The sequence below is a fragment of the Panthera uncia genome, chromosome D4 (genome assembly GCF_023721935.1).
Source record: "Panthera uncia isolate 11264 chromosome D4, Puncia_PCG_1.0, whole genome shotgun sequence".
NCBI classification, from domain to species: Eukaryota; Metazoa; Chordata; class Mammalia; order Carnivora; family Felidae; genus Panthera; species Panthera uncia.
The window spans coordinates 72,620,071-72,647,059 of record NC_064807.1 but is presented as its reverse complement, the minus strand read 5'-3'; the positions used below and the strand labels follow the sequence as shown (position 1 = coordinate 72,647,059).

Sequence of the window (26,989 nt, the reverse complement as noted above, 5' to 3'; positions counted from 1 at the left end):
CCCAGTTCCCTCTTAAATTCCCCAGTCACACAAAGGTTGGCTCAGAGGAGGGCACAGCACGCCCAGGAGGGTTGATAGGAACAATCTGTAGAGGGAGGAAATACTGAAGGAAATTGGGTAGAATTTACCAAACAAGGGAGCCTTCCAGAATCCCTGGAATACCACTGATTATTCTGGCATGGGGGGACAAAGCCCTTAAGTTAAGAGGATTGAGAAGTCAGTCCCTGTCGTCTCTGGAAAAAATCCTGAGAGATGAGCTAAGCCAAAGTTTGAATGCAAGCCCACTAGAGGGCAGAGACATCAAGTCCTCACATGTGGTTAGCAGCAGAGCTGGGATTTGAGCTAGCAGCTGAGCCCAGCCTCCTGACTCCCCTCTCCATTATTTCCCACCAGCCTTTATTGGCTTTGTCCTGTAGTCTTTCTGTAATTCCTCAGGTCATATCTTTCCAGCCCTCCACCATGGTGGTCCCCAGCATTCAGGGACTTCCTTTGTTCTTCTTTGCACCACTTGGATCCTCCAGGATCATCATTCAAAATGAGACATAGATAGTCTGTAGATTCATGGTCAAATCACAGAAAAAGGTCAGGGTCCCATATAGAAAAGTATAATCTCTCAGAAACTGAAGAAATAATTTAAAAATTAAAAGCTTACTGTTTTAATTTGAAGTTATGCATGTGTGTATATATGTGTGTGTATAACATATGTATACATGTACATATATGTGTATGTATGTGTATTATATATACACATGTTTGCGTTATATATGTGTGTGTTTTATATACGTGTGTGTGTGTGTGTGTGTGTACGCCCACTTTGCTCTAGTAGTTGTTTTACAGGTCACCGGCTTAACCTGTTGTCAGGGGAGGAAGCTTGATTCTTGCTCTGGGCATTGCAAAATGTATATACACTCGTATTTATTTTTAATTATGAAAAGAACAGAAAATAATTTCTTCTAATGCCTCACTGCTTATTTAATAACTATTAATATTTTGCCATATTTGCTTCTGCTTCTTTTTAAAAAGAAAACACTGCAGATAGAGCAAAGTCTCATTCCTCCATCCATTTCCCTGTAGCCTCCCCCAAGAGAGCCACTGCCCAGAAGTTTGCACACCCCCTTCACTTACATAATTTTTTAGTTTTTTTTCCCATAAGTATGTATAGTACAATTTTGTGTGGCTTTAAAATTTTTAATAAATGATATCATACTTCATATTACATTATGTCACTTGAAATTTTTCATGTAATGTTAACTTTTTGATATTTATACAGATTGACACACGTAGATCTGGCTCACCTATTTAACTGCTTTATCCTATTTCATTGTTTGACTATGCCAGGTGGTCCATGTTTCTATGGATGAACATTTAGTTTGCCTCTTGATATTGCTACAATGAACATATCTCCCTGAACAGCTCCTTCTATTTTTCTTTTTTTTTTTAATTTTTTTTAACGTTTATTTATTTTTGAGACAGGGAGAGACAGAGCATGAACGGGGGAGGGTCAGAGAGAGGGAGACACAGAATCTGAAACAGGCTCCAGGCTCTGAGCTGTCAGCACAGAGCCCGACGCGGGGCTCGAACTCACGGACCGCGAAATCATGACCTGAGCCGAAGTCGGCCGCTTAACCGACTGAGCCACCCAGGCGCCCCTCCTTCTATTTTTCTATATAGCAAAAATACTCTTTGAAAATTATAAATAGTACCCTGACACTACTGAGTCAACCTTGACTGATGAGGTTAGACCCGTCTGTGGTCACAGCTCACGAGCTGGAGCTTTGGAATCTAAAAAGCTCTTTCCATCTTTCCTAGAACTTCTGTGCTCTGAACATCCATTCCACACACAACTCCTGAATGCCAGTGTGGTGTGCTCCTAGGACCCCATGCCAGGTGCTGGTTCGTGACCCAGCACGGTATGAGCCATGGCTCCACCAGGCTGCTACAGAATCAGCTCCAATTAACATGGGGGTCACAAGGCACTCTGGAGCTTCCCTGGGTCCAGTTCTTTCTCTAGAGAGTAAATAAAAAACACCAGAAAGCATGAAGGATGAGCACAACCCCAGGAGGAAAATTCTCCCCCAAGACCAAATGTCCGTATTCCTTGTGGTCTATTCCAGACTTCTTTTCTCTTCACACTCCATGCTATCTCCCTGCATGGCTTAATCAACTCCCCCTGGTTTCAATGGCATCTTCTTGCCAATGACTGCAAAATTGGTCTCAAAGCTTTGCTTTGCTCCTAAAATTCAACCCCACATATTCAGTAGCCACTGGGCTCTACCCATTAGTTATTTCTGAGACCTTACAATGGAAGATTGGCACTCCACATCTAGTGTAGTGGCTTTCAAGTGTGTTTACCATGACTCAGGAGAAGAAATGCTCTACTCTGCAAACAAAAATGTATACACACACACACACACATCTCTAAGACCAAGGATACATTAAGCAATACTTACCCTAACTGCTCATGACTAAGAAAAAAAAATCTTGTTGTGACCACCTGAATAGATTTGATGATGCTGTCATGAGTCACAACCCACAGTCTGCAAATGCTGTTGTAGTGTGACTTTCCCTGCTCCACAAGTTGGAAGGTTCAAAATGCACTTTGCTAATTCTATTGCAGCTTGGGTTCTAGAAGAGTTTAGTCCAAGATGGACAAGATTTTAGAACGTTATCCGCTTTTCTAGCAAGCCCACTTCTGTGGAAGTGTTGGGTTTTCTGCAGGTGACATTTGCAGAGGCTCCGGTGTTCAGATATGAGGTTGGTGGGTGCAGTGAGTCTGAGCGTAGGGACAGGAACATCCACTCTGCTGACATGTCTGTTGCAGATTAGCAGTGGTTCTAGATCTGGCAGCAGTAGCTGCTTCCTGATTATGGTGGTTTCCTGTTTGAAACAGTGGTGTTGTGGCTCTAGAGGGGCAGCTTCCTGATTGCAAGATTGTTGAAAAGACAGCAGCCAACCAAGCAGCCCTGTTCTGTGGGGCAGCATTAGAGGTTGCTCCTGAAAGCCCAACCTAGATTCTGTGTCTTCAGCCCTCTTGGCAAGTCTGTGATAAATGCCTTCCTGCTAAACAAGCTGGCATGACATCTGTTCTCTGTAAATGATCCCTGATGGATACAATCTCAACATGTAAAACTGACTTCAAAGTACTCACCCCAAACTTGTCACTATTCCTATGTCCTAAATCTCAAGGATGATCTGAGTCTTTCACAACCCTTCTTTCCTATTATTTATCCAATCAACATCTGTCTAGTTCATCAAGTTCTCTTGTCCTCACCAGCACCATCTCACCTGTGTCACCCTTGTCACCTCTTAACTCACATCCTGGCTCCTGTCTTACCTCTTACAAATCCCATTTCTAGATAGCACCGTCATTCTGGGGACTGAGTAGTAATGACCACCTATCAAGCTCTTCCATGTCCTGCACTTTTCACAACACACTCACTGAATCCTCAAAACAGCCCTGTGAGGCAGGTATTGTTATCCCCACATTGTGCACAGTGACATTGAGACTCTGAGACATTGAGTAGCATGGCCAACATCACACAGCCACTGGGTCATAGAGCTGGAATTCAAGTCCTGATGTGTGAACATCTCCCACTCCAACATTCAACTCTCCAACCACTGTGGACCCAGCAGCCTTCCTAAAATCTAAGCTCTCTAAACCAGCTCCCTCCACATCAAGATCTTTCTTTCCTCTCTCACTTCATGCCACCTCCCACCTTGTGCTTGATACTCAAATCACATTGAACTTCTCCCAGTTCCTCAAACCTTTCATGTTCAGTCTTGCCACCAGGTGTTTGGAAGTGTTCTTCCTTCTGTCTGGAATATTCACTTCACTCTCTCTCTCTGGCTAACTCTCATCATTGTTCTGATCTCCTTAGAGAAGACTTCTTGACTCTTCTGGCCTCACCTAATTCCCTGCTGTCTTCTTCCGTATTTGTCCTGTCCTTATGGGCATGATGCTATTTACCCTGGCTCTCTTTATGTACTTCCTCTCTGGCATCTAAACTCCTAGAAGGCAGGAATCCTGTCAATCTTATTCAGCACTGGGTCCTCACAGCCCAGCCCAACCCCTGGGACATAATAGCCGTTCAATAACTATTTCTTAAATGAATAATCAAAGAAAATCTCTAAAAACACAGACCATATTCTAGGGAAAAGATACCAAACAAGCCATCCAAAAGAGAAAAAAGGACTAAAAATTCTTTAAAAAGTATAGAAATGTGAATTGAAAGCCACCTTTTCTCCTAGAATGTTTCTCAGCACTCAAGAGAGTAAGAAAGCTATTAAAGAAAGGGGAAATGTCCAGACGCCAGAACCCATCTGTGCCATCTGAGAATTTGGAAGGCAAAAACAAAAACAAAACAAAACAACAAAAAACAAAACAAACAAACAAAAACCCTTCACTTGGATTATTGAACCCTCTCTATGAGCTAGGTGTACCATATTCGCTATATAATCCATTTCCCTTCCTGTCCCTATGAATTAGCTATATGCTATTGTAATCATTGTATAGGTGGGTATACCCACCCTAGAATTTAAATCAAATTTTGCTGCACCTTAGAATTAACTGAAAGACTTAAAAGAATTTTTTTTTTAATTTTTTTTTTCAACGTTTTTTATTTATTTTTGGGACAGAGAGAGACAGAACATGAACGGGGGAGGGGCAGAGAGAGAGGGAGACACAGAATCGGAAACAGGCTCCGAGCCATCAGCCCAGAGCCTGACGCGGGGCTCGAACTCACAGACCGCGAGATCGTGACCTGGCTGAAGTCGGACGCCCAACCGACTGCGCCACCCAGGCGCCCCTAAAAGAATTTTTTTAATGCTTATTTGTTTTTGAGAGAAAGAGAGAGCATGAGCAGGGTAGGGGAAGAGTAGGGGGACAGAGGATCCAAAGCAGGCTCTGAACTGACAGCAGAGAGTCCAATGCAGGGCTCGAACCCATAAACCATGAGATCATAACCTGAACCCAAATCTGAGACTTAACTGACCAAGCCACCCAGGCACCCTTCAACTAAAAGACTTTTTAATGCCTGATATCCAGCCCACAGCCCAGACCAATAAAATTAGAATCTCTGGGGTTACTACCCAGGCATCAGGATTAATTTAAACTCCCAAACTTTAAGTTAAGTTTGAGAGTTAGTGGTTTAAATCCTCACTATCTGTGCTGTGCCCTGAACCCATGCCAGAGAGCTAAAAATACAGAATCTCACATCCACCCAGAACTACTAAATTTTGATAAAATCTATGAGATTGTCATTCAGGAACACTGAACAGTTTGAGGACTGCTGGTTCAGATGACTTTCCCTGGTAAGCATAGAAGAGTTCTCTGAATCCATTATGCTTCCCCATTTCCCCCCCAGATGACTTTGGGAAATGGATTCTCCCTCCCCTTCTGCCATTTATGCAAATATGAGGGTCTAGACACTACCAAAAGCAACATTAAGTCACAATGATGGTATTCAGTTGTAATTATCACTGAGTTTTAAAAAATTGCTTTTGGTCCAGATCTTTACCTTGGGCAGCTTGGGCAAGAGCTGGGACAAGATTGTAACCAATATGTTGAAAGCTTGGGATGTAGTCCAATGTAGGGGATGTACTTGCCCTATGGTAGAGGAAAGAGAGAACCAAGTCTGGGGGTGGCACATGGGAATGAACGGTTTGGAAACCTGAGTTTGAATCCTAACTCAGACAGTGATTAACATGAGAATCTTTATGAGTCACAGACACTCTCTAAGTTTCCTCAACTGTAAAATAAGAAGCATGATCCTTTCCAAAGCTGTGGGAAGAACATACAAAAGCTTGGAAAGTGTACAAATGTGAGGTCTTTTATTACATTCAGTATCTGCAAAGGAGTTTCACTGTGGGAGAGGAGCAGGAAAAATCTCAACGGCAAATATGAGGGCAATGATATTTCCTCAAACTCACTGAAGTCATCTCCATCTGCCTCTGGAAAAACCAGCCATTGGACCAACAAAGGTGTTCATGAAGCAAACCCCCAATGAATGCTTTCATACTATCGGGAAAACTAGCCCGGATAAGCCTATTGAATATTTGAGAGATGGAGTACTGGGGGTCACCTCCCTGTGTCTCCCTCATGGCAACACTATTCACATACTGGAGTGTTGGTGTTTGTGTGTCTTTTTTTTTCCACTTAGGATTGAGCATCTAGGAGCAAGAATTCACCCCAAGCCCCAGCATTTAGATCAGTGTCTAGCACAAAGTCAGCACTCAAGAAATGTGTAGATTCATTTTCAGTGAGATAGGGAATTACCAGCTGAGGGTATCAGCTCAACTAATCAAAAACATGCTGCATTGCAGTCTGATCCAGCTTCGCGAACAGAAAGCTCCAAGTGAAAACCAGCTGACATATCTCATCATTTTGTTCCCACTGCTGGGGGCCAAGGAAACATAACTGCCGTTTGTTTCTGACTTTGCCTTCTGCTATCACAACTAGTTCCATTTTAACGCTGGCCTGGTGCTCTCAGCACCAGGGGCCGAAGTAGTCAAGGGAAGAAAGGCCACCACCCATCATGGGATTGACATATCAAGATGAGGAAAAGTCAAGAAAATGCTTAAGGAAGCTTCATTCCTACTGCCAAAGTGACTTTCATGCACTCAAATATACAGCCCTCAACTGAATCTGACATTTTCATGCTTCTTTTTCATTAATTACAGTGTGTTTACTTAAATAGCTTTATATCACATAAGTGTATATCATCACTGACACTGAGTGTCTGCTTGCCAGGTTCCAGGCATCATTATTGAAGCCCTTGATACTGTTGTCTATTTCATTCTTATGCTGTTTTATGAGATAAAGGTTGCCATTCCCATGTTACAGATGAAGAAACGGAGGCTCAGAGAAATGCATACATATGTCTAAGTAGCTCAGAAGCCAGGGTGTAAATGCTCACAGTCTGACTCCAGAATCACATCCCTAATGACATTGCACTACTCCCTCTGAAGCCACCTGATTTTGCATATGCTGATCCCTTTATCTACATGGTTCTTGCCCTCCTTTCTCTGCTTGGTTAACCTGACCTCATTCATAAAATCTCAACTCAGACCTTATTTATCAGGAACCATTCCCAGGCTAAGTTAGGCATCCAATTTCTTCCTTGACATCCCCACTTCTATCTGAATACTTACCATCCTGTACTACAATTATTTGGTTGCAAGAACAACACTTAAATATAGTTCTCTTTCTGCCAGTATCTATAAAATAAAGTACTTCTTGCTTCCAAACTGTTTTGGTTTGATCCTGCACCATTCACATCCTACTCTGGATTCTGGAAGGGACCTTGCTTTTTTGAAGCCAGTGACCCTACAACCCTGAGTCTTCATGCTGGCTGCTCCAGAAATGCTGGCTGCTTCTCCTCTTGGTCTCTGGCCCCTCTAAGTGGGAAATCATGAACTTGATGACACCAATCACTGTATGCCTACTTCCACATAGCTAAGAAACATCTCACTCCCCACAACCAGAATTACCTAGGCCTTTTCATGACTTAGAATCTTGGCCCAACTCTTCCTGGTCCCGGAGAGAGAAAGAAGTGTGACCACCCCCAACCCAAAGTGCCAACTCATTTCCTGCCCAGAATTAACCACTTCCCAAAACGAGTGACTGTATGAACATCAATTCCCTTCAGGGGAAACCCCCCCCTCCCACTAGGCTGTCACCTTACCTTATGACCCCAACCTGACAATCACCCAACAGCCTGACATTGGTACCCTCCCCAAAGTTTATGTGACTCATCCTTACCTACTATCACCTTGTTGTTCTGGGACAGTTCTTGACACATGGTAGGCATTTGATATACATATTTGTTGAATAGATGAATGATTGAATGAATACCATATTAGATGTCTGCATAGTACTTTAGAGCTTATAAAACTATTCTTTCAACTAACATGAGAGAATTAAGCCATGCACTCAGCTGGTAAGGGGCAGAGCTGGGATCCCCTGGCATTATAATTTCTTGTCCAGACTATACTATATTTTGAGGTCAGCAAACTATAGCCTCTGGGGTGTCTGCATGTTTTTGTGAATAAAGTTTTATTGGAACACAGCTGTCTCCTTTCATTTATTTACAGTCTATGGCTGGGCTGCTTTTGTGTTATGATGACTATAAGTTAAGTAATTGTGCCAGAATGAAGGACAGCCCCTATAACTTGCAAAGCCTAAAATTCTTACTATTTGGCCCTTTATAGAAAATATTTTTGGGGCACCTGGGTAGCTCAGTCAGTTAAGCGTCTGACTTCAGCTCAGGTCATGATCTCATGGTTTGTGAGTTTGAGCCCCAATATCGTGCTCTGTGCTGACAGCACAGAGCCTGGAGCCTGCGACTTCTGTATCTCTCTCTCTACCCCTCCCCTGTCCACACTCTGTCTCTCTGTCTTTCTCAAGGGAGACTCTCTCTCCCTTTCTTTCTCTTTGTCTTTGTTTCTCAAAAAATAAACATTTAAAAATTTGTAAAGAAAAGGAAAATATTTGTGGACTCTACTATGTATTACTGATGGCTCCATATGTGTTCAGATATGCACACTTGTACACCATACATCAAAAATTTGCCCACAAAGAGTACCATTTGGCCACTGCCTTTACCTGAACTTCTCAATGTTGTCTATGAGAGGGGAATGTGAAGTGTTTTGGAATCATATAGAGACCATGTCTGTAAGTGCTGATTAAGAGGTTCTATGGACAAATGCATGGGCTTTGACCACGGTAGTATCAATCCTAACAATATGAAGAAGTGACAAACTAAAAGAAGGTCTTAGATTCAAGTCCACCCAAAGCAGTGACAAGGGATCACTTCCAATAAGAGAGGACAGAAGAACCATGAAAAACAGAATAATTTTAAAATCACAACTTGGACGCCTTAGCTTGAGGAAATTCCTACACACCATTGTAATGACCCAATTCAGTCTAGTTGTAGATAATACAGTAGCTGACTATGAAACAGGGTTCTTGTTGTAGTAATAATAGTAGTAACAGTAGCAGTAGCGATAGCATATAATCTTGATGAAAGTTGCCAGGAGCTTTCTAATCTCAGAAGCTTAAATTAAATTTTGAGGACAAAAAAACTTTTTCTTTTTTTTTTTTTAAAAAAAACACATTAATAGACCTCTTAGTTACACACAAAAAAAGTGAAGATCATATTTTACATAAAAGTGGTTTGAGATGTGAGGAGCTGAGCTTCCTTATAATCATGAAGACATTTTTAATGGAAATGTCCCCTTCTAAAATAGGGATTCAAAATGTACTGCTCCAGGACAACTTTTGGTTCTTAGATTTGTATAGTTTTCTTCCATCAGCTACCCAGGGGAGTTTGGAAGCAGAGGCAAGATGGTAACTTAAGGGTCTTCCATTTACATTAGTAAAGGGAACTTAAGTAACTATCTTTGAATTATGGAACCCCATATATGGCTATTTTCTAGACTAAATTATCTAGACTTCCAGAAATATACTGTCAGGCATGGGATCCTATGCAAACATGGGGCCAAACCCAACACCATGGATGGTAGAACATTGTAAGTGCCCAAAAGACAAGGTACCATTCTTGTTCTTTGAATCAGATGGTAGGTACTTATGAAGCAGGCTCCAGGCTCTGAGCTGTCCACACAGAGCCTGATGCAGGACTCAAACTCATGAACTGCAAGATCATGACCTGAGCCAAAGTTGGACATTCAACCCACTGAGCCACCCAGGTGCTCCTTAAGGCTCCTTTCAAATAAAGGACTAGCTAACAGAGCTTTCTGTTTGAGAAGACATGTGGTATCGGGAAAAATTGTGAAAGACTGAACTTTAAACAGAGTACTGACTAGCTCATGAATTCAGATTATTTTAAGCTTTCATTGTCTCTGAGATTTTTTACCACGCTGAAATTGTAGAAAATTGATAGTAATGCAAATAATTCTTGTCCATAAAGATGCAAATTGTGTCCCATGCATTGCAATTGATTATAATTCTGTGGAAACTGACCAGTTTTGCAAGTTTTTCATTTATTTGTAACTCCCTCCCTGACCCAGAAGCATCTATTAGCATCTCCAGAGAAACTTCTTTGATAAACATTGGTCTATAACTTTTCTGCAACTAACTCAACAATGCCAGATATAGATACATGATGATGATGATGATGATAGATAGATAGATAGCTGATACAATACACACACAGTAGTGAGTGCAGTACAGATTTACAGTATTCTAGTGGTTCAGCTACTTTTAAATATTTTTGTTGGAGAAATATGATTATTTTGGTATTTCAATCCAAATATTGAAATACGGAATGAAGGTAAATATTGCATTAAAAAGGAAGTATTACTAGGCTCATTTTATTGACACAGAGAAATCGAGACTCAGAGATGAAAATCACCCAGCTAATAAATAAATGGAAAGACCAGGACTCCAACCCAGATATTCAGGAACAAATTAGTTTTTATTCTATTTCCTGAAAGTTTTTTTCATCTTTCTCTGAATACTTAAAGAAAGTAAAATTTCTGCATATTAGAGACACATCCATAATATCACAGCTTCAAAAAAGATTAGGCCAGTGCTATTTCAGAAATATAGTAGGAAAAGATCCCAATATTAATATTTTACTGTGCTATTGCAGACAGTAAATTTGATTAGCACAAAGGAAATGTGAGGAAAGTACAAGACCCAGATTTGCTTTTATAGAGCTTAAAAACTAATTTGGAAAATAAGCTATATGTCCCCAAAACATCCTGATTAAAGTATAAAATGATATACTGCAAAGCCCAACAAATGCAATGAAATCAGCTAGTAATAATAACTAACACATAATAAAGTCTTACTATGAGCCAGGCATTAGTGTTAGTGCTTTTACGTTCAAATAACTCTTTTAATCTTCATAGGTATCCTATGCGGGTGGCCTTCATTGTATTTCTCATTTAAAGATTTGGAAACAAAGTCCTGAGAGGTTCATTTACTCTAGGGTCTCTCTGGAAATGTCCAACTAATGGATGGAACACCTATGATAGCTGTGAGGTTTGGCTTTGCAGAACCTCACTCTTGGCCCTTCAGGGAAGAAAGGGGATCCAGAGGACAAGTTAGATGTGCATACATGGTGGTGCTGAGAGAAAAGCTAATGCCTTCAAGAAGGGAATTGTGTTGGACAGCTTCCTGTTGGAGGATGAAGCCTGGCTAAAGCACAGCAGGAAGATTGTGGCCAGGGTAATGATAATAGAAAGAAGGCCAGGATAAGCAGAATGGCTCATGAAGACTATACCTTGAAAATATCTTGCTTTAACAGAATTTCTTTCATTCTTTGTGACAAATTTGTTTTATTTAAAAATAATGCAACAAATGGTATGGTGACAAATGGTAGCTACACTTGTGATGAGCATAGAATAATGTATAGAGATGGTGAATCACTATGCTGTGCACCTGAAACTAATATAAGATTGTGTGTCAACTATATTCAAATTTAAAAAATTAATAGAAATGCAAATGATAAAAACAACGCAATAAAAAAGTAAAAGTATTGCTTGCTACCACTATTGACGTTTCAAGGTAGAGAAAGATAAAAAGTAGCAAGCCTTTTTCTCTTCTGCATCCAGGCTCTGAAACAAATTGAAAATTAAAGCAAAGATTAAGGTAGATAGGAAATTAAAATATCAACTTCGTTATTCTGAAGGGCCAGGTTGGGAGATGTAGCTTAGCTTGAGAGCCAAATGGGCCAACACTGCTAGCTAGGCTAGCTGAATCCCTGATCTAGACATACTGGCCTGTCATAGCCAGTATGAATCCTGGACAAGAGCAGGGGTCCCCCAAGAGAAAGATGAAGAGGGCAGTCAAGAGGAATATACCTACAGTAGTCTTCCCAGACCTACCAAGCAGATAAGCTACTCCACCAATCCTCGTGGCAGGATAAGCAAAGAGAGACATGAAGTTGTACTAACTGAGCTTCCTTCATGAGAAACATCTGGAAAAGAGATGAAGTGTTCCTCACTGATACCCATAATTCTTTTAAAAATTTCATACTAAAACACAAAAGAATTTTATTTACAAATGCCTACAATTAAAATCATACTCAGTGGTGAAATAGTAAAATTTGTCCACTGGTTGGTAACAAGGCAAGGAGGCCCATTATTACCACTTCTATGCAATACTGAACTGGAGTCCTAGCCAGAACAATAAGTGAAGAAAATGTATAAATAAGTATATACATACACACACACACACACACACACACACACACACACTGTAAAACCTTGGTTTGAGAGCATAATTCATTCTGGAAACATGCTTGTAATCAAAAGCACTCATATATCAAAGTGAATTTTGAGAACCACTGGCTCATTTGTGATCATGTGACATTCAGTGTCACATACAACTCATATTGCAAGACATCACTCACTTATGAAGTTAAAATTTATTAGAAATGTTTGCTTATCTTGTGGAACACTCACAGAACAAGTTACTCACAATCCAAGGTTTTACTGTATATATATACATATATATGTGTATACACATATATATATTTTAAATATCTTTAAATGTTATTATTAAAATGTTTTCTATAGTATATCAAAGACACAACCATAAAAGAATGATAAATTGTCATTCATCTAAATTAAGAACTTCTGTTAATGAATAGATACCATAATGGATAAAAAAGCCACAAATATTTGGGAAGATTTCATATATATATATATATATATATAATATAACATGTAATAATAATAATATATATATGACAAAGGATTCACATCCACAATATATAAAAACTTCCATAAGTCAACTAAAAAAAACAAACCAATCTAATTTTCAAATGAGCAAAACAGGACTTCAAAAAAGAGAATATCTGTATGGCCAATAAGGATATGAAAGGTGTTTGATATCATTAGTAGTCAGAGAAATGGAAATTAAAACCACTATTAGATAACACTACACATGCTCCAGAATTGCTAAAATTAGGATGACAGACAATATCAAGTGTTGATGATGGTGTGAAGCAACTGGAAATCTGATAAATTGCAGGGGGAAGTGAAAATGGTAAAACCACTTTGGAAAATTATTTGGCAATATCTACTAAGGCTAAACATATGCTTGCCCTATGATCTAACCATTCTACTGCCATGCAGTCAGTCCTAAGAGAATTAAGGTCATATGTCCAGAAAAAGACAGGTACATGAATGCAACAGCTTTATTTTGTAATAGTCCCAAAGCAAAGATACCTCAAATGTCCCAACAGAATAATGGATAAATAAAGAATGGTATAATTACACAATGTAATCCTAGGCAACAAGGAAAGAAAAGCTACTGCCACACAAATAATATGAATGAAACTCAAAGACATCGTGTTAAGTGAAAGAAGAGCCAGACAGGAAAGAGAGCATCTCATTTTATTCCATTTGATGAATGGAATGCATAAATGTATGATTACATTTATTTAATGTCCAGAACTGGTGAATTAATCTGTGTTGGTAGAAGGCAATAGAGTTTATGGGGAGGAGGGGTGAGTATTGATTGATTGGGTATGAAGGAGATTTCTGGGAAGATGAAAATATTCTAAATCTATTCTGAGTGATGGTTACACGGGTCATATACATCCATGAAAACTCATCAAAGTGTTCCTTAAGATTTGGTCATTTTTACCACAAATGAAAATTTTAATTAAATTCAGAAATTTTTAAAAATTTACATCCAAGTTAGTTAGCATATAGTATAATAATGATTTCAGGAGTAGAATCCATTGATTCATCCCCTACGTATAATACCCACTGCTCATCACAAGTGTCCTCCTTAATGTCCCTTGCCCATTTAGCCCATCCCTCCACCCACAACCCTTCCAGCAACCCTCAGCTTGTTCTCTATATTTAAGAGTCTCTTGTGTTTTGTCCCCCTCCCTGTTTTTATATTATTTTTGCTTCCCTTCCCTTATGTTCATCTGTTTTGTATCTTAAATTCCACAAATGAGTGAAGTCATAAGATATTTGTCTTTCTCTGACTAATTTCACGTAGCATAATACACTCTAGTTCCATCCACGTTGTTGCAAATGGCAAGATTTCGTTCTTTTTGATTGCCGAGTAATACTCAATTGTATACACCTATATGACATCTTCTTTATCTATTCATCAGTCGATGGACATTTGGGCTCTTTCCATACTTTGGCTATTGTTGATACTGCTGCTATAAACATTGGGGTGCATATTGAAACAACCCAACGGTATCCTTTGGATAAATACCTAGTAGTACAATTGCTAGGTCATAGGATAGTTCTATTTTTAGTTTTTTGAGGAACCCCCACACTGTTTTCCAGAGTGGCTACACCAGCTTGCTTTCCCACTAGCAGTGCAAAAGAGTTCTTGTTTCTCTACATCCTCGCCAACATCTGTCATTGCCTGAGTTGTTAATTTTAGTCATTCTGACAGGGTGAGGTGATATCTCATTGTGGTTTTCATTTGTATTTCCCTGATGATGAGTGATGTTGAGCATTTTTTCATGTGTCTGTTAACCATCTGGGTGTCTTCTTTGGAAAAGTGTCTATTCATGTCTTGTCCATTTCTTCACTGGATTATTTGTTTTTTGGGTGTTGAGTTTGATAAGTTCTTTATAGATTTTGGATACTAACCCTTTATCTGATATGTTTTTTGCCAATATCTTCTCTCGTTCTGTCAGTTGCCTGTTAGTTTTGCTGATTGTTTCCTTTGCTGTGCAGAAGCTTTTTATTTTGATGAGGTCCCAACAGTTCATTTTTGCTTTTGTTTCCCTTGCTTCTGGAGATGTATTAAATAAGAAGTTGCTGCAGCCAAGATAAAAGAGGTTTTTGCCTGCTTTCTCCTCGAGGATTTTGATGGCTTCCTGTCTTACATTTATGTCTTTCATCCATTTGGAGTTTCTTTTTGTGTATGGTGTAAGACAGTGGTCCAGGTTCATTCTTCTGCATGTCGCTGTCCAGATTTCCCAACACCATTTGCTGAAAAGACTGTCTTTATTCCATCGGATATTCTTTCCTGCTTTGTCAAAGATTAGTTGGCCATATGTTTGTGGGTCCATTTCTGGGTTCTCTATTCTATTCCATTGATCTAAGTGTCTGTTTTTGTGCCAGTACCATACTGTCTTGATGATTACAGTTTCGTAATACATCTTAAAGTCCAGGATTGTGATGCCTCTAGCTTTGGCTTTCTTTTTCAGGATTACTTTGGCTATTCAGGCTCTTTTCTGGTTCCATACAAATTTTAGGATTGTTTGTTCTAGCTCTGTGAAGAATGCTGGTGTTATTTTGATAAGGATTGCATTGAATATGTAGATTGCTTTGGGTAGTATCGACATTTTAACAATATTTGTTCTTCCTATCCAGGAGCATGGAATCTATATATTCAATGTCAATTGGAAGAAATATTTTTAAAAAGAAGGGAAAAAACGCCACCTACTATCATTTCAATCCCATCCCTAAAGATGACATCTAGCAATTATTCAATGTGTATCCTTTTTCCTATGCTTATACATTCTTACCTTTCTTTCTCTCTACTCATCTATTTACCTGCCATATTCTGCCAAATTTCTGTCAATTGTAAAACGTGCCATCAATTTCTGTACCACCAAGAAAGAACGACCACTATCAATTAAACTGTAACCCACCACACATTGTAAGAAACATCCTAATTTCAGAGACATGAAAATATGAAAAATGTAAGTCTTAGAATTGGTAATACATATACACACACATATATAGCACATATACATTTTCTTTGACAAAAATGCAGTCCTGCTATACATACTGGTCTATGATTTGCTTTTTTGCTTATGCATATAGCAAAGATATCCTTTCATGTCAGTGCCTGCAGATCTGTCTTTGCTGTCATTGTTCTTTATTCTTTTAAATTACTGTCTAGTATTTCTTTGTGCAAAGGTGATTTTCAAACCATTTCTCCATTGTTGAACAGATTGTTGAAGCTCTTGCTATTTCAATAAACCTGCCATCAACATCCCTGAAAAATACATCATTATGTACCTAAAATACAGTGAGAATTTTTTATGCATTAGGTTCCTAAAAGTGGAATTTAATGTCAATGGATATGGGCATTTAAGATTTTAAGATATCATAAGTTATCATTCACAAATTTTAAACAAATTCACTCTCCATCCAATAGTGTAACGTGGTACCCACCTCCCTCACTTCAACAGCCATGAGTACTACCAATATTTATTATCTTTGCTAATCTAAGGGGGGTTATATGACCTTCTATTGACATTTTATTTGGCATTTAAAAATAACTTACGGAGTGCTGGGTGGCTCAGGTGGTTAAGTGTCTGACTTCAACTCAAATCATGATCTAATGGTTCATGGGTTTGAGCCCCACATCAGGTTCTGCTCTGACAGCTCAGAGCCTGGAGCCTGCTTCAGATTCTGTGTGTCTCTCTCTGCCCCTACCCTGTTCTGTTTCTCTCTCTCTCTCTCTCAAAAAAAATTAATAAAACATTAAAAAATAAATTAGGTACATGTCTATGCTAATATGAACTAGACTCTAGAAATATTGCCATATTAATTAAACATATTTGAACATAAGCTACTTACTGTGCTGTAGAGAAGGCTTCTGTTTTGAAAAGTGGTTATGATTGGATAAGGTTTTCTATGGGAATTCGTTGCCCTCAGAGTACTTGCCCTGTCCTTACCCTTTGCTGAGGGACATAGTTCTAGGTACCTTCTTAAGTACAGGAAGCCACATTCAGTACCCAAGTCATTGCCATTTGGCTTTAGGGAATTTGAGTAGAGACAGGTTACTCCTTATTGAGCCTCTACAAAGGCTGGTTACCTATAGTGCAAATTTGGCTCTGCAGAGACAACAGGGAGTAGATGGGTACACATCTCTATACTGCTTTGTACATCTCCTAATCTTGCTCAATCCCTCCCCCAACAAACCCTTCCATGACAACCCTCTAAAAATCCTACTCTGGGGTCAGCAAATATTCATAAATCATCAACTTTTCTTGGTAAGTTCTTTTTGCCTTAGCTGAAATCTGGCTGTTCTCTGAGACACTATTTCTCTTATAGTCTCTTGAATGGAAGGTGCTTTGTTCTCTCATACCCCACACCATCAGAGTCTTAAGATGGGGAAGGTGTCCTCCTTGTTCCCCATTTCTTCTTCCAAACCCTCCTCCCCCTTACTCATAAAACAGTCTCTGGTGAACACACATCCTTGTTGATATTATCTCCTGACCTCCTGACCACTCCCTTAACCATTAAAGAACTGAGCCCCTGACTGTTTCCTCTTCATTCCAATTTCTGTATCATTCTCACTGGTATCAACATCCATACATAAACCTGTCCAGCACTTTAGTCTCCTGCTCCTTCACCTTTTCCTTCCTCCTATCTAGGCTACCCACTGCCATGGTCACATCCTCAATTTTTCCACCAATAGAAATGATATTATATGTAAAATATCAATGTGGGGCACCTGGGTGGCTCAGTTGGTTGAGCGTCTGACTCTTCATTTCGGCTCAGGCCATGATCTTATGGTTTGTGAGATCAAGCCCCACCATGAATAAACATTTTTTAAAATAAAAAATAGGGGCACCTGGTGGCTCAGTCAGTTAAGCGTCTGACTTTGGCTCAGGTCATGATCTGGTGGTTCATGAGTTCAAGTCCCACATCAGGCTCTGTAATGGCAGTTCAGAGCCTGGAGCCTGCTTCGGATTCTGTGTCTCCCTCTCTCTGCCCCTCCCCCACTCACACTGTTTCTCTCTCTCTCTCTCTCTCTCTCAAAAATAAAAATAAACATCAAAAATTTTTTAAAATAATAAAAAGTAAATAAAAATTAAATAAAATATAAATGTATACACCTCATACCCTGACCACCCCATTCCATTGTTCCAAATCATATGCTCTAGAACAGCCCCCCCACCCTACCACAATTCTTTGACTTTATCCTCCAATCCCTACCATTTTCTCAGCACTCCTTAGTCTCTCCTGACTTTCTCTTCTTGCCCGTCCTAGATTGCATGAGCATTTGTTTTAATTACTTCCTGGCAAATCTCCTCAACTTCCTTGCCCATGGCCCATCCATCATTCTGGCCTTCACATACCAAATATCCCCTTCCTTTGAGGTATCACCCAGCAGCTATATGTTGCTGGAGAAAACAATCACACAACTGGACTGACAGGGTTCACATTAATGTAATGGTCCCAGGTATCAATGGGGTTTCACAACTGCCCAGAGGGCTGACCATCTTTCTCTCACAGGCTGACTTTCCCACTCACTGAGGTGAATAATTTCTCTCTCCTCATGTCTCCCACACCTCTTCCTCCAACCAGTTTCAGCTTATGACTTTGCCTCATACTTAGTTGAGAAAAATACAAATTACCAGAAGCAAACTCCCTCAACTTCTCACCACCCATGCTCAAGCCTAAAGTTTTTGTACTCATTCTCTCCTTCTTTTAGGCTGTTATGATGAAGGAAGTGTCCTCAAGCCTACTAAAAGCCTCTTGGGCTCTGAATTCCATCCTATGACTTCTCTCTCAGCTTCCATAACACCACAATCACCTGGGTTTTTTCTCCCACCTCACTGGGACATTTTATTCAGTCCCTGGCTGCTCCTCCTCAACACCCTGAGCTTAGGATTCTTTGGAGGATCTTTCTTACTTCCTTCTATAGTCTTTCCCTCCATTATCTCTTCTGTGACCATAGCTACAAGTGCTATCTGTATGCTGTGACTACTAAATTTATATCTCCACTTCAGTTAACTAACTCCTCTGAGATCCACTCTTACAAATTCAACTATTTGACATATTCTCCCTGATATTTCAAATATAAAAGGTTTCAAACTCTACATATGCTATTCTCCATACCACTTCCCACTCTCTGGACTTCCTCAGAGTTATCCCATCAACTCAATTGCTCAAATAGAAAAATTACCCTTTCGCTCATATCCAACATCCAAGCAACCAATAAGTGTCTTGTGCTACTCCCTAATGAGTGCTCTCATTTTTCCTCTTTCTTCATCTCTATCAGCACTGTAATCCAAGCATCATTCTCACCTGGATTACTAGAATAGCCTCCTGCTTCCTCTCACCTCTCCCTTGCTGCCTCCTCACCACCCCAATGCATCTTCCACCCACAAAAAATGATCTTTTTAAGATAAAAATTGGATTGTGTTGGTTTATTGGGCTCTCTCTCTCTGTCACACACACACACACACACACACACACACACACTTTAGGAACCATGCTATCTCATTAAATTTGGAAACTCCAGAACTTAGCTCAATACTGGCACTTAACAGAGGGACCATAAATTAGATGAATCAGGGAAGTGGAGCTATCAAGGAAGTCTATAATCATCTGAAATCCAGGCACAGTGAGCTGAGACATTTATAACAGAATCAGAAACCAAAGCGCAAATGTAAAGGAAGAACAGTCCAGAAGTAGCAGACAATATGAAATAGAGAAATCATCAGAATTGGAAAGTGTTTGGCATAGTGCCTGACCTTTAACAGACATGATTATTACTAAAGAGAAATTTGTACATGGCAGCTGAAACAGTGGCAGTAGTCAAGTGCCATTCTGGGAAGGTCCTGAACTTTCCAGTACTTTCATGATGAGCCAGTCTTTTGGGAGTCAGCTGTGTTACTGAGATTCTTCTTCCTTATTCCTATGCATATCGTTGCATCAGGCTGAGGGATCTCCTGAGTTTCCTGAGTTTGAGTTGTCTATCCAAGTATTACTCTAAGACTGAGCATCTCCTGAGTTGACCTGGGAAAATTTCCAGTTATAACTGAAAAAATAACACACCAATAAAATCTATATGGTCCTTCCTGGAGTTACTGTTCTGTCTTTTTCACAACTCTGTCCCTGGTGTCAATGCACATTAGGAGCCTGGAACGTATATGTTGAAATGGATTCAACTGACTAGAATGTTCCAAGAAATTTGTTAATTCTGGATTTTCATATGATTTCCCCCTTTCTCTTAAAATAAAAGATGGAAATGAATTCTGGCAGTTTATTTTGTAGCTAATGAAGCTTTAACTGCAATGTGTCCAAATGTGAAGTCACTATTAGAATGTTACTTGGACAGACAACCCAAACTCCAGGGAACTCTTAATAGGACACATGTCAGGAGTGCCCCCTACATGTGACTGCATGCAGTACCATGATACAAGGGCTTTTCTAGCAGAAACCAATAATACCCACCACATACTAGAAAAGCTGACCTGTCCGAAGTACCTCTCATTGCTACATTCTGAAAGGGGCCTTAAACAATCACCTACTGTTGTTGTCTTATAAAGCTGAAGTTCCCAATACTAAACCAAGATATGCCAACCAAATCAAAGCAAATGTGATGTGATGGTTTAGGTTTTTCAATTCTCTCACCTCCAAATTCCTATCTTATAACCTGTGGACTTCCAATCATGTAGCTGAACATTGGAACCAGTTTCATGAACTGGAAACAGCATGGACATCAGAGCCAGAATCCCAATCACACATTTACTGCTTTGCTTTGAGGTCTTAAACAAAGCCACTTAACATGGCTGAGTTTGTTTAGTTATCTAATAAGTGGGTATAATTATGCTAACCTTGTAGTGGGTTTGAAAGGATTACAGGTAATGTGAGATCCTGCAACCTGGCTCACAATACGCACTCAATATTAAGAACAATTAGATATCCATTGCACAGGGGTAGGTTTCTTTCACCAACTTGATTGTAGACCTCTAAGACAACATAGTTTTTTATTTTTCTAATTTCCTTATTTTCTACAATGTAAGTGCTCAATAGCCAGATATGAATCATGGCTACTATATTGGACAGCCCGGGTCAATACTATTTTTCTTTGAAGAAATTATTAGGATATTTTTAGGTTTAAAATCTTGGTGAGGATTTGTTCCATAGATGGTTTTCAAAAGATTTTTTTTCTTTGTTTGTAGGGTTCTTTGTACACTGATACTAAAAATATCTCCTAAATTATGTCCATGTCCTCTTTACCTTTGCATCTGCTGGATCTGCCAAAGATCCAAAGAGGTGTAACAATTTTCCCCCTATAAATTTGAGTCTGTCAGAGTTCTTCCTTCCTTCCTTTCTCTTTCTTTCTTTCTTTTTTTCTTTCTTTCTTTCTTTCTTTCTTTCTCCTCTTCCTCTTCCTCCCCTCCTCCACCTCATTCTTGCTCCTTCTCCTCCTCCTCCTCCTCTTCCTCCTCCTCCTCCTCCTCCTCCTCCCCTTCTTCTTCTTCTTCTTCTTCTTCTTCTTCCATGGATTTTTTGAAGATTTTTTTTTCTGTATTTTACTATTATGTTCTTTGATGCATAACTATTCATGACAGTGTATTCCCTATGGACCGCATACTCTATCATTTCAAAAGGTTCCTTTTTGACCTATTCAACATCTTTGGCCTTGAATTACACTTTCCTAATATTAATACTGAGATCTCTCTATATTATTTTGGATGGCCTTGGCTTTTACGCCTCTGCTCAGCCTTATAATTTCAATTCCCCATGTCCCTTTATTTTAAGTCTGTTCTCTGAATCACTTTAAAGTGAGTTCAGTAGTGAATCTGTGAGGCTAGAGACTCTGATGAAAGAATCTTCTTTTCTACAGCCACATTATCTATTGAGTTTTGAAGAACCATGAAGCTCCTTAGCATATTCTTAATAACATTAATTCCCTATATATTTATAGCACACTGCAGCCTAGAAATAACTTTTTATTTATTATATTTATAATCTTCACAACCACCTTTGGAGTAGAAAAAGAAGATGTCACTCATGGTGATTCTAAACATAAGGTAGTACAAGCTGCTCAAGCATTATAATAATGAGTATAAATTAGCTCAGGTATTTCCAGGACAAACAAACTAATCAGGGGAATGCAGATCAGGGGAATGGGGTAACTCCTCGAGAGTTGTGCCTTTGCACTTTTTTCTTAAGTATAGGGGTTTGGCCTTTTATTTATTCAAAAAATATTTATTGACTATACCATATACTAGAAATTATGTCAAACAGTGGGAATATAAAGTTGAATAAGTCATAATCCCTGCTCCATGACACCCACAGTCTAGTTTTAGTGGTTCTCAAATTTGGCTGATTACCAAAATTGACCAGAAAGAATTTTTTCATTACAGATTCTCTTGATCCCCCATCCAGGCACACTCAGCAATCATAAGGCTGAAATCCAGTACGTGTTAAAGCTCCACAGTTTCGACCAGAAAGAATTTTTTCATTACAGATTTCCCTGGTCCTCCCTCCAGGCACACTCAGCAATCATAGGGCTGCAATCCAGTACGTGTTAAACCTCCACAGTCCCAGATGGAGTTGAGAACATTAGACCTTCAAGTAAACAATAAACTATTGGTGCACTTAGCAATTCCTACAACATTTTGGCTCATACCATTTCATTTAAGTCTCAGTGCAACACAGTGAATCAGAACTTGGTTATATCCACTTGATAAGGATGATAATTGAGAAGCAGAGTGGTTTTCCAAGTCCACAGTGAGGGAATGACAAAGCTTAGTCTGGAACTAAAATTCATTTCTCTAAGTCCTATCCTCTTCGATCTCCATCCACACATCATGAAACCAAAGAAAGGAATGGCAGTACCAAATAAACTCACCTGTCTTTGTCTAAGGCTTTGCTTTCAGAGGGGGGTGGGGCAAACTTCTAATACTAGATTCTTGGCAAGTAGCTCTTAATAATATACAAAAATATCAATTTATGGAAATTTGTGTCATTCACTTCCAAAATGTAAAGAAAGTACTCACATGTGTTTCTTTCTGAGGCCTTCAGACAGATCCTCATGGCTCACTGGAGACCTATAGACCACACTTGGAGAGCCACAAGCCTGGGTGACAATCCTGTGAAAAAGAAAACTTGCTTGAGTTCTTCATATCCCAATAGGTGGGTGAGTCATGCCACATACCATAAATGGAAGACACCTAGGATTTTATGTGCAGGTACCTTGGGTTAGAGGCAGTGATTCACAAGAACAACTCACCTTTGGCTTTTCTGAACCAAAACCTCTGGGAGTGAGGTCTGGACCTGTGTGTTTGTAACAAAATGCCCTTAGGTACGTCTGTGCATCCATTGAAACCTGCCCATTTAAAGGTGCAGATCCTGAGAGAGGCAAGAGATCCCTTCAAGGATCCATGGGCAATAAGAAGCTGAAGAACTAGGACTAGATCCCAAGTCTGGAGCCCCAGGCCTGACATATAACAGCTGTGTTGCAGCTGTGGACTCCTCAGCACCATTGCTCCACTCCAAAGGACTGTGCTAGGCGGGTGAAAGGTGGAGGGAAAAAAATGGAAAGCCTTGATTGTTGCCCTACTCTGGGAAGCTGCCTTCCAGAGAACCTGAATGTCCTTTAACTCATGCCAATGATTTAAACAGGAAGTTCCTAATCAGGAAATGATAATCATAAACCACAGTGCTGGGGGTGGAGTGAGGGGGCTGGGTAACACTTCATCCAGAAACCTGCTTCCCTTCACAAACCTTGGACTCTACCTCCATCTTTGTTTGACAGAATAAAATAATGGTAGTTTGTCACCTGCTTTGACTCTTACCATCAGGTATGTTATTTTTCTTTAAAAATTGACTCCTGGGGCACCTGGGTGGCTCAGTCAGTTGAGCGTCCGACTTCAGCTCAGGTCATGATCTCACAGTCTGTGAGTTTGAGCCCCATGTTGGGCTATGTGCTGACAGCTCAGAGCCTGGAGCCTGCTTCAGATTCTGTGTCTCCCTCTCTCTCTGCCCCTCCCCCACTTACACCCTGTCTCTCTCTGTCTCAAAAATAAATAAAAACATTAAAAAAATTTTTTTAATTGACTCCTTAAGGGACGCCTGGGTGGCTCAGTTGGTTAAGTGTCCAACTCTGATTCAGGCCATGATCTCATGGCTCGTGAGTTTCAGCCCTGTGTCAGGCTCTGACAGCTCTGAGCCCAGATTCTGCTTCAGATTCTATGTCTCCCTCTCTCTCTGCACCTTCTCTGTTCATGCTCTGTCTCTCTCTCTCTCTCAAAAATAAGTAAACATTTAAAAAATTAACTACTTAAGAAATATTTCCTTTCTTCTTTCCCTTAGGTGAACTAAGCCTAAATATTAGAATAGAAAGGCAATAAAGATGCATTAACAGAATGAATTTATAACAGTACCAAAGGACACACAAAGGAAAGGAGAAAACACCCATTAGGACCAAAATTATAAGAGGAAAATAAGGATATCTAGTTGTTATTGAAACCTGAAGTATATTATCTACTTGTCAGAACAACTTCATGAGACAGATATTATTATTATTATTATTATCCCCATTTTGTGAATGAAGAAGATAGATTCCATGAGAATAATTCACAAGCCCAAGACCGTACAACTCAATAAGGTGTTTAATCCAGAAGGCCAAGTTTCAGACCCTTTCTTTCTTCAGAGTATCAGAAAAGGTTTTCTGAATGCTAAGAGTGGTTTTAGGTCTCTGAGTAAATCCTGTTCAATTTGGCCCACATAACAAATATAGTTCTTTCTAGATGCCATGGAACATCTATAAACGAGGTGTCCTTTGTCTAGGAAAGTGCCAGAACAATGTCACGATAGAGTCTTATATTTTTGCAAAGTCCCAGCTGGAAGAGCTCAACAAACTAAAGTACATCTTTCTTTGGACAAATGGGGAAGCTGAGGCTTAGAAAAGATGAGGAGCTTGCCCCAAATCACACGGCAAGCCAGTGCCAGAGGCAGCTCAAAGTTCACATCTCCTGGTACCCAGTCCTGGTTATATGAGGAAGGAGAGAGAGAGAGAGAGAGTAAGCAGTAGAGCCAAGTGGCCTCTCAAATGCCTTCTGGCTCAGGAACTTCCCAAAACTTGGAGTCCATGATTTCATAAATGGAAAAATACAAACCTTTTCCCCAGTAAAAACAGAATTGATTTTCCTGTGGGATGAAACAGCACATGCTTTGCATTTACTCAGAAAGTATTCAGGAAGAGAATTCTAGTGCAATTTTTGTTCTTCTGCTTCATCCCATAGGTTCCAGCTAAGTGGAACCAGGAAGATTATTTCCCACATGGTCTCAGTGGGCTACTCTTAACATTTGCTGCGACCTGAACAGATACTGAGAGCCCAGGGGAACCATAAATGTTCTTTTCTTTTTCTCCAAAGTAAGCTATGTAACTCCCCACCTACACCACCACCAGCAATCACACCCTAGTTTGAAATGCCATATTCTTAGCATCTTAGAACAAGAAAAAACATGTTTAATGGAGCCAGATGTGATTTTCCTAGCTGATTCTGGGGCTATGGAGAATATAGTGCAATTGAAGGAACAATTATAGACAAAAATTGCGCATAACTTCATCTGGTTATTGTTAGTTATCTTCATTTTTACTTTTATTATTATTATTAATTATTAAATTAGGTCACTGAGAGTAAGACCTGAGCCTTACTAAGGTTTTTGTTGTTGTGTGTTTTTGTTTTGTTTTGTTTGAGTTTCCCAGTTTGCAGCTTCAGGATTAGAACCATTGGTAATGGGTTGAGTTACATTTTCCAAACTTACCTATAATAAAAAAGAAAAAGACAATTACCTGACATGACTGATAATGGTAAAAAACAAACAAACAAACAAACGAAAAACCTCAGCCCCTCCCTGGATAAGTATACTTTGGATGGAACCCTGGAATCTGTTTCCTTAGCTAGTATTTCCAAATAATTCTTGTTATTTGGGAAAGTTTAAGATCTGGCAAGTTTGGGAAACACAGAATGATGGCATGGACTTTTAATCACACCCAAGAGAGATATCCATTGACCAATAGTTTAGAAGACATAGGAGCTTTCCATCAGTACAGAAGAAAACCCAGTCTTGGACCAAGAGTTCACACCATAAGACTCTTTCTCCATAGAGACAGGCCCTTGCCCTTCCCTACATCCTACGCAGTGAGTGATGACCTAACTCTGCAAGCCTGCTCATCTCTTCTTCCCCCACCCATTCTGGCCCCTTCCACTCAACTCAGCTGTCTTAAGTCTATCTGTCCTTCAGGGTTTAAGTCCGGTACAAGAATCCCTTATCCCACCATCTGACATTGATTGATCCCTCCTCTGAGCTCTTGCTTCTTGAGAACTGCTAATGGTGACATCTTAATTTCTATTCATTCTGATTTTCTTGAAGATTCCACACAGACAACTTGCCTGCCTGAATTACAAGCTCTTTCGATGTTGTGCACAGACTGAGTATAGCTGCTAAAGGGAAACCTGCAGGAATGAATGCCAAGATTAGGTTCTGGGAGGGCAGGCTGCTTCCCCACCAATGTACCCCAGTGCTTTATCCAGCAGCTGGCACACAACAATTCTTCAATATACATTCTTTGAATACATGAATAAACAAATAAATAAATATATATATATTTCAAGCTATAAATAATTTATCAAACACAAAGTTAAAATTAAGATCCTAGAAACTAACCTAGATACAACTCATGATTTGGGTTTGTTCTAGTGTCTCTACCAGAGGTTCTCACACTTTTTGGTACCAGAAGCTCTTTTCATTCTTAAAAATTATTGAGGATCTTAAAAAGTTTCTGTTTATGGGGGTTAAACCTATTGGTATGGACTCTATTAAAAATTAAAACTGATCATTTAAAAGTATTTCTCTTAAAATAACAGTAATAAACCCACTGCATGTTAATGAATTAACACAAATAATATACTTTGATGAAAAAAATTTTTTCCAAAACAAAAATAAATTAATGAGAAGAGTGCCACTGTTTTACATCTTGCAAATCTCTTTAATGGAATCTCAGTGGAAGTCAACTGGATTTTCAGGTCTGTTTGCATTCCTGTTGCTTATGGAAAACTCCACTGTGTACACTGTGTCGCTGAGAGTGACAAAGGACAATGATACCTTAATGTCATTATGGAAATAGTCTTGGCCTTGTGGGCCTCTTAAAGGGTCTTATGGACCCCCAGGAATCCCCAGACCACACTTTGAGAACCATTTCTCCACACATTTCCTAGTGTGTACAAATTCTACACACAGGAGGGAAAATTGATCAAAAGATCTGTTA

General features: G+C 39.6%; 1 protein-coding gene across 1 annotated transcript in view; it reads left to right on the top strand.

The window, feature by feature from the left end:
- Nucleotides 1-8,217, top strand: part of TNFSF8 (TNF superfamily member 8) — a 35,598-nt gene extending 27,381 nt beyond the window's left edge. Inside the window, exon 5 of the mRNA XM_049637278.1 lies at nucleotides 7,245-8,217. Within this exon, the coding sequence (XP_049493235.1) occupies nucleotides 7,245-7,336 (92 nt within the window). The 3' untranslated portion in view covers nucleotides 7,337-8,217. The remainder of the gene's footprint in view (nucleotides 1-7,244) is intronic.
- Nucleotides 8,218-26,989: the final 18,772 nt, after the last annotated feature.